This window comes from Myripristis murdjan, chromosome 13 (assembly GCF_902150065.1).
Source record: "Myripristis murdjan chromosome 13, fMyrMur1.1, whole genome shotgun sequence".
In the NCBI taxonomy this organism is placed as follows: Eukaryota; Metazoa; Chordata; class Actinopteri; order Holocentriformes; family Holocentridae; genus Myripristis; species Myripristis murdjan.
The window spans coordinates 30875747-30888105 of NC_043992.1; the positions used below are offsets into that span (position 1 = coordinate 30875747).

Below are 12359 nucleotides of genomic sequence, written 5' to 3' on the forward strand. Positions count from 1 at the left end.
GTCCTTAATAGGTTCAAATTAATCTTTTAGTAAACGTCCAGCCTTACCCAATATGTCTCTGTCCTTGTCAGCCTCTGGAGCAGAAAATGGGGCTCGGAGCCAAATAGGAAAGAGTCCTTGGCAGACGATGTAATGACAGGTGCAAAGGCCATTCCTTAACTTTGCTCTCCCCGACTGAAGGTTTTGATTTTTGATTTCTTGCTGCATTTCTGTTTTGTTAGATGATAGCTATAGGACAGGTGGACAGGGATGTACAAGGGAAAGGGAAGAGAGAGCATTGAACAGTAGTCACATATCAGATTCAAACTTGCTGCACAGCTATATCGTGTGACTGAGTCTGCTTAGCCAAAAAATTTTTTGTAAAAGTCCCTCTTTGCTGTAGTTTTGCCTCATTGCTAACAGCTGCACGCAAGCATGCATTACAGAAAAAAAAAAATAAATAAATAAATAAAACTGCATAGCCACATGGTCCATCTCTCCATGTTTTGGCAGTTGTATACTATTAGATATCTTGAACTGATTAAGCACCAGAGCTGCCACCATGCAAATTCTCAAGCTGAAAACTGAGAAAAAGCCTTGGGGAAATACTACAGTATATGTATAAAACATATGACACAGTAGCCCAATTATGGTGAAAATATGCTTTTACTCATCTCTCACGTTCTCTCACACACACTCAAGTATGCATACACATGCATGCAACACACATTATACGTGTAGACATATTTTTAGGGAGACAACATGATGGATTGGAACTTCAAGCTCTTGCTGGGTCAGCTCTTACATAATGGCTGCAGCAGTGACCACACACAGACTTGCGCACACACACACACACACACACACACACACCACTATCCATCTCTTCTGAGTTCTAATTTGACTCCGCAAGCTGTTTAATGATTTTCGTGACATCAATATATATATTTCACATGCTATCATGCGAAATTATGCTTGATAGACAGTCAAACCATGCATGTATGTGAGCCATGGGAATGGCACAAGTGTAATGGAGAATATAAGCAAAACACAGGTGACTTACTTTGTGTTTGTGAGGATCTTGTTACTTAGCAACTCTCTGTTGAGGTCTCTGTGATGCAAAATAAGTGCTGTGATGACCGAGCACCAAGAAGTCGCCTTTTCTCTCAAACATTTAATTCCCATTTCCATTCATTTGAATGGCATCTGAAACTACAGGCTCTTTGCCTTAGTTTCACATTGTGGTTAGGTGAAAATGCCACCTGACCATACATATTACATGACACTAATTCTCCCTGATGGACCAGAATATACCTCTACTAAGATGATGGGTATTTATTCTGTCTCATTAATACTTTCATTAGATTATTGCTCCTGCCTTGGCCCACTCCACTTTCTCCATTTGAAGATGTTTGGCATCATAGCATAATTAACTTAACCTTTGGCTCACTCACTCCAATGCCTAAACCCACTTCTATTCTCCACCACACGCCATCTATCTGCCGTCTTTGCCAATGTCTGCAGGTTTGTCCTTGGCTGTCTCACCCAGCCAGCTGTCTCTCAGCCATTTAAGAAACATCAAGTGACCAACTTAACTTTCAATTTTTTTTATGTTTTATGCTTCTCCCCCATCTGCCCTTCTCTATTTTAATCTGATCAATGGCCTTATTGGCTCCTGAGGGATTTTGATTGATAGATGGCAGCAAACCAGTAACATGCAAAAACTAGATTGGCAATGACAAACCCACAACCATGACATATCATTACAGCCCATTAGATGGCTCTACTCAGAGGCGGTCCTGGCTAGTTTTGCACCCTGGGCGAACCATCCCCCACTCCCCCACCCCCACCACATCAGGCCTATCATTTGTTAACATCCTATTAACTAAGAATAACACACTAGAAATTACTCATAAAGCTATATCACATATAGCTTACAAAATGTCATGTCAGTGTATAGGAAGTTATTTAGGTTACCATAGACCCACGTATAGCAAAAAAAATAAAAATTCCACAGTCAGGACGTATTGTTTACCAAATCCACAGACTAACAGGCCAATGTGAACTTGCAGTTGTTGTGTTGCAAACACAAACTAGCCTATGGGTGAAATTAATTCCATGACATGATGCCTAAAATTCTAATAGTTGCTAGTTCAGCAAAACTAAAAACCAAAAAAAAAAAAAAAAAACTTCTGTGGCTAAGTGTGTCAACATATTAGCAAGAGGCTAATAAATAGGGTATAGGCTACTGTTTCATTACATGCACAATTAACGTCACGCATAGAGACTTGCATACCTTTATCTTTTGAACGTTTCTCCTCTTCTTCCCTCCTTCTCTTTCTGAACTGGGCACCTGTTGTTTTTTTGGCCTTTTGTCCATGATACTCCATTGACTTTTTGTTGTTGTTGTTGTTTGGCATTTTCACATAACCGAATAAATTACATGTAGCTATAAGGGGTCTATATTAATTTTATGAATGAAATACAATTTATTTGGAAGCAGCAGTTTGTGTTGTTTGGCCTGGGATCTTTCATATCAGAGGTTAGTCTATCCCCCGCCCCCCTCCCCTTTGCTTTTCCTGAGACTCACAACCTGCGCACAGCCTCTGCAGTCGCAAGTTGATCCCCCGCGCCCCCTCCCCCTTGCCTTTTCTTCTGACACACACGACCTGTATACATGACTCTCAGCAGCAAGTTGACGTGATAGTAGGGGCGCCTTAACGCCCACTGCACCAACTTGACATGGAAATGAGCGATATTAGTGTAGAAACGATTTTTTTTTTTTTTTTCGCGGATGCACTTTTTTTTTTCTTTTTTTTTTTTTTTTTGGACGGCGCTTGTGCGCCCCCAAGTAGATTGCGCCCTGGGCGGTTGCCCACACTGCCCATAGCAAAAACCGTCCCTGGCTCTACTCTATCCATTTGGATTACATTGGTTTACTTACTCTCAACCACCCCACAGCGTCATGAATTCCCCACAGAAATCATTATTTTTCATTAATTTACATCTGACTGACTCACTGCACTAAGCATTTCCCTCGATGAACAGGTTCACTGTTGCTGTAACAGCAGTAAAATCAGAGGATAGAGTGTCAAAACACTTGGTTGACATCCAACTCCCTGATCCAGCCATAGCTATTTAACAATATACCCGTGTTGCACAATATCAGTGATCACCAACTTGTCGGTGTAGTTCATGCATGTTCAGAGCTTTCATGTGTGCCAGTAATGACACATGCATTAGGCAGACAGCCCTGCATAGGCCTACATATCGTTTTGGCGACATTACAATTTTTTAACCATTTATTAACCCCTTACTAAATGTTTATATCTAGATCCTATGGTGTAAATCACTTCAGTGAATAAAGGTCCATTATTATTGTATTATACTGGACATCACTGATACCTGACAAGATGCTCAGATGGTCGCTGTGACAAATTATTAAGAACTGGTCACCAAAGCAAGCCTTATAAACATGACGAGTTATGCATGATTTTTGTTTTCCACCGGATTAATAAAAACTACAAGGGCACATGTTGACTCACTTGGGCTGAGCGCACATATACCTTGCCATACCCAATCACGCCCATGCTGGCAGGTCAGATCAGATAAGGACGGCTCTGGTGGGAGGAGGGAGGGTGGGAAGAGCGCGCGCGTAGAGATGGGAAGCCGTTCAGTGGTTTTGGGTGGTGCGCACCTCCCCTCTCCATAGCGCAAGAGCCTCCTCTCGCTTTACGGAGCCTGTTTGCAATTCCTGCTCTTCGTGCCAGAGCCTGCAGCTGTCTCTTTTGCGTCCCACTGCCGCTGTTGTGGGAAATCATCGCCCCGCATGACGAACGGACGGTAGACCTTCCCCCCTTGAAGTCTGGGCGTAAATCCGAAGGATCGCAACTTTTAAACAATCTCCAACACTGTTATGAGACGGAAGCAAGACACCTGACGCGTCCGACCGCCCTCCGTCTGCTGAATGAGATCTGTGCGACTGTGAATGCTATAGGAATGTGGAATACAAGTCTGTGCCAACGGTGAGTGTCGTAATACTTAAAAATATCGTTTCCCTCTCTTGGTGTACATAACTCTGTCGTTTTGCAAGTGGGCGTTTCGCATAATTAAGTTTAGAGCTTGCACGTCTAGTCTGCCAAGCGCTGCTTTGTGCGGCGTCACTGACTTTTGAATGCCAACTACACAACTATACGGATGGCGCGCGCAATTAACAGATTACTGACATTCTCAAGCAATTATTTCTCTGTCCAAGAAGGCGTTGTAAATATCAAATATAATCGTGCATGTCAAATTTCAATCTGCGTTTTCATCCCTGTCATGCAGTAAAAGGACCAGCCTCTGCCCCTGACGCCATGACCACAGACCTGAACTTGACCTCCCTGCTGAATGTAACTGATATCCACAACCACAGCAGAGGATGTTCCCTTACCAAAACAGGTTTCCAGTTCTATTACCTGCCCACCGTCTACATCATGGTCTTCATCACCGGACTGGTGGGCAACAGTCTGGCCATTTGGATGTTTGTCTTCCATATGCGACCCTGGAGCAGCATCTCTGTCTATATGTTCAACCTGGCTCTGGCTGACTTCTGCTACGTCCTCTCTCTGCCCTTCCTCATATTTTACTACTTCAACAAGACAGACTGGATATTCGGGGATGTGCTCTGCCGATTGCAGCGTTTCATATTCCATGTGAATCTGTACGGCAGCATTCTGTTTCTGACCTGCATCAGTGTTCACAGGTATACCGGAGTGGTCCACCCACTCAAGTCTCTGGGCCGACTGAAGAAGAAAAATGCCGTTATTACCAGCGCCTTGGTCTGGGCGGTGGTCGTCGTGGGAATCTCCCCCATCCTTTACTACTCCAGGACCGGCCTGAAGCGTAATGCAACAATTTGTTATGACACCACAACTGAAGATGAGCTACCGGGCTATTTTATCTATAGCATGTGTATGACTGTGTTTGGATTCTGCATCCCCTTCATTATCATCCTGGGTTGCTACGGTATGATCGTCAAGGCGCTGATCTATAATGACATGAACAATGCACCGCTGCGTCGGAAATCCATCCACCTGGTTATCATTGTGCTTGCAGTGTTTGCCGTCTCCTACCTGCCCTTCCATGTCATGAAGAACCTCAACATGAGGGCCAGACTGTACTTCCAAAGCCCTGACATGTGTGCTTTTAATAATCGTGTGTATGCCACCTACCAGGTGACGCGTGGGCTGGCCAGCCTCAATAGCTGTGTGGATCCTATTCTTTACTTCTTGGCTGGGGATACCTTCAGGAGGAAGCTATCCCGGGCCACTAAAAAGACTTCCAGGAAGGGGGACAATCCCCTGCAGTCCAAGAGTGAGGAGACAGCTCTCAACAGCCTGGCTGATTATGTGGAGAATGGGGACAGGAGGCTCTGACAGGCGACTGGGATGCTTTCCGTGTGCCTAAATGGGTCTGGACAGGCTATCTAAACCATTATGGATAATACTGAATAGATGTATGCACTGTGGACTGAAGGTTTTGTGTAAAAAAATTACTTGATGCATATCGGACTCTGGTTTATAATGTACAGGCTGAGAATTGTAGAATGGTAACGTGATTTAACCCTGTGACAACCATTGCTCACTTAGCAGACGGTCAGTGACGATTGTGTATTGTTGATAAGCTATTGCCCAATTAAATGTACTGTATTGTATTGTACATGTATTGTACTATAAATGTGCCACTCGTCAGTCTTCACTAGGCCTCTCGTATTGTGCAGTTAGTGTCGGTTATAAATTTGTCAAAGTGAGCCTTACGTTTAACCACAGCCGAGCGGAAAGAAAAGTTTATAGGTTCCCCTACAGAGAATAATGTCCCTTTCATCAGTCAAAGCAAATGGGAGGAGTGACAGTGGACAGCACCTTTGCTATCCACCCAGCTGATGCCTAATCAATAGCTATTAAGCAGGTGAGGGCTTGTGGTTAGTAAGCGAGATAAGGTACAGTGCACCTAGGGTGGGTTTTTAGTGAAAAACTAAATGCACTGATCCTGTTACTGCTGTGTGGATGGTGACACGCAGACTAATGCACAATGACTAGAGACTCTCTGCTCACAGGGCTACCTATCACTCCACATTTCTTTCTCCATTTATTACTGACCAGAGGGGGCGAATGTAGTCGGCTATTTTTTCCATTGTTACAGCACCTTGGAGGTGAATTTTCGCCATGGCTTTGCTCCCACAATCTTTCTACCGCTTGTCCTTTTAACCTGTTCTGCTCAAAATGAGGAGACGATACTAACAGTATTTTGTGTATATATTACTATTAATGAATGTTTTCGAGGTGTACTGTACAGAATGTTGTGATGTGTCGAATCTGGTTGTGCTGTTATTGTTATGTTCTGCAGTTTTGAAGGCTATACGACTAATCCAACCTTGCATGTCAGATACCATCGGAGGAGCACTTAACCAACAACTGACCGCAGCAAAGTCAAGTCTCACCTCTCAAGTGTTTATTGCGGCACAGGGAACTGTAGAAATCCAATGAGCAGAGCAGACGTGTACACTCAAAATCATCTGGTTTGGGACTCGATTAATATATTGAAGACTTCTTTGTACGAGATACCTCAAAGTAAATACTGCACTGTGACCGTGTGTTGACAGATAATCGTTTCTGTTCTGTGTCTGTTGTAATTATTCTATATTTGTGCAGGAGAAATTATTGTGGAGTTCTATCAGTATATTTTACTGGACTAACTAGATGTTTGGTGTGTAAATTAATACCTTTGTAGATCAGTAATGTGGTCAGTCTCTTGAGGTCGGCTGTTGCCAGGGGCGAGGGGCTCAATAATCTAGAGTTGTATAGAGCTTATGGGGCCACTTGTAACTTTGTCAATAAATTTTTATATTTAAAATGTATGAGATGATGTGACGAGACTAATTTGTATGATTGCCATGAGTTGTGTAAGATGGAAGTAATTTCAGTTCCCTTAACTGTCTAATCAAAATTCCTTCATTAATACTTGTTAACTCACTCTGTTCTTACTTTGCGTGTACACTGTCGTGACTGAATCAACACTGTTGGCTGCGGTGACACTAACGTGCACAGTTCTGTCTTCCCCACTGCATTGAGGGCTCCGCCTCTTTTCTCTGCACTGCTGCCGACTTCCCTTTCAACACAGCCAGGAGGGAAGAGGGAGAACGAGGGAGGAATAAAGAGTGGCACCTTTTTCTCCTGGTGTATTCCAATACAGCTTTTGTGGCTGTCACAATGGCGTGGGATTATTGATGCAGACAGGGTTAGGAGGTTGTCGCCAGGACCCCGGGGCTGTATGGTGCTGTGGGCACAGGAAACCAACCAAACCCTCTTCCTCTGAACTGGGACCATGAGTACAAACAGCTTTTGATTTCCTGCCTTTGAGGTGCAAAGTGCATGGTTGGCCTTGGTGAAGATGTGTGTGTGTGTGTGTGTGTGTGTGTGTGTGTGTGTGTGTGTGTGTGTGTGTGTGTGTGTGCCTGCGTCTGCATCCATCTGTGTGTCTTAAAAACGAGTGTCCGGAGGCATTGGAGACCTTAGTCAAACAGGTGGCTGTATTGTTGCTTCTTGGTGTGGTATTTGATTGTCATTAAGAGCAACTGGAATATACACCAGGAGAATACACACGCACACACACACACACACACACACACACACACACACACACACATCTATTTTATCTATATCAATATATCTATACATATACATATCCACATATCTATATATCTGTATATGTGGATGGATATAGATGTATAGAGAGATATATATTTGTGTGTGTGTGTGTGTGTGTGTGTGTGTGTGTGTGTGTGTGCAGTATGCAATATTTTCTTCTTTAATTTGTGGATTATGTGACTTCTTTGGTTTGTGTGTGTGTGTCTGAGTGGATGCAGGGAGAGTCAGGCTCTGGAGCCAGCCTCGAATCTGGACTTGCAAAAGCATTAAAGTTGGGAGCCATGCCAGAATCTCCTTCCCTTTCTCCTCAGTCCCCTTTCACCTCTTTTCTCTTCCATCCTTTCTTTCTTCAGAACACAGATGGAGGCTTCCTCTTTTCTTCACCAGTGTTCATCACCTTCAGCAGGACACCATTTGAATGAACGTATTGGAATGGAATGAAATGTCGGTAACAAAAGGAAGAGTCGAGTGTGAAGAGTGATGACTTTTGTAGGGAACAGGGTTTATGTGTGCTGTGTTTGTGAGTGAGTGTGTGTGTGTGGGTGGGTGTGTATGTGTGTGTGTGACACTGTTAGGCGGTAGGGGGGCCTGAGGGTAATCACAGTCTGGACAGGCACAGTGAAATACTGGGCTTTTCTCTTGTAGATTTACAATGGGAATTGGCACAGCAGCAACTGTCTCCATCACAGGGACACCATCTGCTTGAGCCAAACACCACAGCTGACCCTACAAAAATAAAACTTAATCAAAATGTAACATTGCGGTATTTGATGAGTAACCCATGATACAAGCAACCATGGGACAGCCTGGCCACAGTGATGTAGTTATGTTGCAGGTTTTACTGAACACCATGTGACAGTGTCATAAAATCCAAATGTACACAACATGAAGTACTTAAACACCCCAATATGTCACTGAATTACTGGTGCATCATGCAATAACCATAATTTATTTTATGGCAATAAAACCATACTAATATAGACAAGTGTGTGTCTTAAAATTATATTATTTTTAATTATTAGTTATTATATTATTAGGTACCCAAAAGGAGCATATCACATAAGCAAAGCTCTGAGTGTTTGTTGGCTGTTTCAAAGTTTCATTTGTGTGCAACCTTTTGCAATGCTCACTGTTTTGGGATTTACAGTATGAGCTCTCAGAGTCCTGCATAAAGGAAATAAAGTGTGTATTCATAAACCAGGCAGGACCCAAGCATGCATCAGCACTAACTTAGTCCAAAGTACATTCACAAACAGGGAAGTAGCTCAGTGATTTTCTACATGTGATGTCAGCATCAACACACAAATTAAATATTTTGCTCACGGATTCTCTTTAATCTCAACAACACTGTACAGCCTCAGCACTCTGGTGTTATCAGGTGGAGGCTTTAGAGTCAGTTTCACTCACTCGAATAATGCATTAACCCCTACCACTTCACCCATAAAGTGTATAAAGTGCTCGTATGGTGATGACTCTCAGCATAATGTTAGGTTGTAATGTTAAATTTGAAATATTATTTTAAACTCGCTCATATATGAAAACATAAAAAAATAATGTGCTAGCCCATAAATAACACCTTCTACAATAATAAACATGCTTGTGGGAGAGATACAGAGCGTGTACTGGGCTGGTCACGCTGCAGTAACCAGGTTTGGGACAGGATTCAGTCTGTGGACTTTAATTAGGGCTCAAGTGCAAACAAGTTTGCCTATGTATGTGTGTGTGTGTGTGTGTGTGTGTGTGTGTGTGTGTGTGTGTAGCTCTGCACTTTGACACACTAGGAAGCAGCTAACTCATGGCCCTTGTCTCTGAGAGAGTGCAGAGCAGGTGCCAGCTTTGCCAGCTGACTGTCACAATGAAGCGCAGCTCCCACCTGATATCCCTACAGGGAGCATCAGCAATAACAAGACCTGCTGTTTGTGCTCCTACCCACATGCGTTTAAGAAACATCTGCAATGGGAATTTCTTAGCGGCAACAACAGAAGTCATACAGCCACGTAGTCAACCACATGGCAACCACATCATAATCTTACTGTCTGGCGTACATTGTCACTTAATTGCTGTTGATTTTGATTATTCATGTTTAGGAGGGACTGAAACTTCTAATCACTGCAGTTGTGTGTATGCATACCAAGTAAGAATAAGAAACATTTAATTTTATTGACTAAGTGATGTAGAAATCCTGTTCTTGCTCAAGGGAATGTGTTTACTCTCAAACCTGTCTTCCTAGTGTTCAAACTATGTGCACTCCTGTATTACGTGTGTGTGTGTGTGTGTGTGTGTGTGTCTGTGTGTGTGTGTGTGTGTGTTGGTGTGTGTGTGTACATGCGTACCAGGCAGTCTGTCTGTGTCTGACTGATAGCAATATTTGTTTGATTCATTACCTCAGTATTGATGTCATCCAAGAGACGACTTGCTACTTCAAATCAACTCACCTTTGTTTTGATCACTGAAGACTGCACTAGGCATTTTTTTTTTTTTTTACAGTAATATCTTCTCCTTAAATTACAAATGCCATGTGCAGATTTTTTAAATTACCATGTCATAACTTGGCTTGGGGGTAATATGTGTTTGACTCATGTATCACTAGTATGTATGCGTGACACAAACCCATCCACTCTTTTGTGTGAGTAGGCCTTCTTCCATTAGACAAACCACAACTGTGCAACAAAGACAAAATAATTACTGATATGCAGAGTTAATAAAAGTCCATCAAAATGTTGACAACCTGGGGCATGGCTGCAACAGTATTTGAGATGAGAGTGAGATGAGTGTCTTTGGGGCAATAGGTTTGCAGACACCTCTGGTGTTGACTCCTATTTACCCCAATGAAATGGCTAAGCTTTCATCATGTTGTCAGACACTCATGCTGGAGGCGAAACCAAAAGGCCCTGACTGTTGCATTGACAGTTTAAAACAATATAGAAGGCACTCTCCCAATCCAGTGTTGTAACACTTAGCTATATTGACGCTGGGGAGCATAGTATTGAATTTTAAATGTATGTGTTGTTTTAATGTTATGCCGATAGTAACCTGAGCCTGGGCTTGAACCACTGCCAGAAAAAAAAAACCTTAGACTGGTTCGATTAAGATCACCTCCATAAGCTAAGGAAGGATTACAGCCGACTGAGAGAAACAGCAGGAAGGAGCGAGATAGAAGGAGCAAAGGCTGTCATATTTTGGCTGTCATAAGGTTTATAATCAATATCATACAGCCACTCCTATCTGGCATCTTGGTGTCGGTTGGTTTTCTGCCACGATCATTGATCAGCTTGAATGATTGGTTGACCGGCTGACATCTACACCCCTGCATCTTTGATTTCTTACAAGGCAGTAACAATTATCAGATAAGGCAGTTCAGAGTGAACAAAGAGGAAGAAGTTTGATGAAGGCAAGTTGAGGAAATGCAGCTCAGTTTGAATAATGTTAGACAAAATTTGATATCATTTTCTGTTAAATTTGCCCAAAGGTATCCTGCAATAATGGCTATACAGAGCACAATTTTATATCACATCCACGGGACTCTCGATGGAACGAGAGGACAGGAGCACATCAATCACACCAGTGCCAGGGGGAATTTGTTGACAAGATATACAGTGTGTCCCATTCACAAATACATTCACATGAACACACACTCGTATGTACACATATGAAAAGGAAGGCTGAAGCTATTTGCCTTTTGACAGCTTTCCCAAGATGCAATTTTACAAACAGATTGACATGGCACGGCGGTGAGAGCAACGCCAGAGACAGTCCAGACAAGCTGGCCTGTCTGATAAGAATTATGAGATAGGAACTGTGGCTTTGAAATGAGCTGAGGTTCAATACAGGGGCGTCTGCTGCTCGGGAGGATAAGAAGCAGACAAGACAGGGTGTCAGGAACAAGTGGCTGCGCAATGAGGTGAAATGTATTGTTGGCGTAGGAAAAAAGAGCCAGGTAGAAACAAGTGTGGACAAAATGTTAGATATCACATTAACATGCAACTAATGGACAGGGGATTGTGAAGTATTGATTCGGTAGTAACAACTCAGTGTGACACACCACTCTGACACAAAATTGATAAGTAATGAACAGGTAATGATTCTGTGTTCAATAACTGCACTATATGGTGCACCACTGTACTTGAGGTGCCACAAAAACACAAACTAATAGGTGGGTAATAATGAGGTAATGATTTGTTATTGGTTAAATGCCATTTAGTGCATTATCCAGAAGAAATAAAGAACTATGCATTAGGTAAAGGGCCATTATAACAATTCACAGATACCCATGAACAATTAATTATATATTAGTCCATTGACATAATATCTGACAGTCGTTTCTCAATTTACTAATCATTAGCTACTTAATAAAATCTATTTAGGAGGTACTCAAGGACAGCCTGTCAATTAATTGTTTAGTTTAAGGAAGGAGCACAATGCTGACAACAAGAGGAAGCTGGGTTACCTTAGGCCTGTGGTAATGTAACTATCTGAGAAAAGACTGGCTGAAGTTAAAAGGGATAATAAACTATAAAGTAATTTTTCCTAAAATGTTATTTATTGTCATCACTGGGGTTGAAAAACATGAAACTGTGAGAATGTGGCGTCAGTGGTGGAAAGCCTGGGGGTGCTGACTTGCCTTTGCGCCTGCAGGTAACAGGTGCCCAGCAGCAAGCAGCCCGGTGGCTGCAGCAAATGGACCCCATCACCTCC

The 12359-nt window shown here is 42.7% G+C and overlaps 1 protein-coding gene across 1 annotated transcript; it reads left to right on the forward strand.

The window, feature by feature from the left end:
• The first annotated feature begins 3629 nt into the window (after positions 1-3629).
• p2ry1 (purinergic receptor P2Y1) lies at positions 3630-6828 on the forward strand. Its single transcript, XM_030067918.1, has 2 exons — positions 3630-4001; positions 4303-6828. Exon 2 carries the CDS (start codon positions 4332-4334, stop codon positions 5391-5393), a length of 1062 nt encoding a protein of 353 aa, XP_029923778.1. The 5' UTR covers positions 3630-4001; positions 4303-4331; the 3' UTR covers positions 5394-6828.
• The last annotated feature ends 5531 nt before the right edge of the window (positions 6829-12359 follow it).

Coding starts and splice junctions, on each gene's coding strand:
- p2ry1 (XM_030067918.1), top strand. CDS start 4,332: ATGACCACAGACCTGAACTTGACCTCCCTGCTGAATGTAACTGATATC.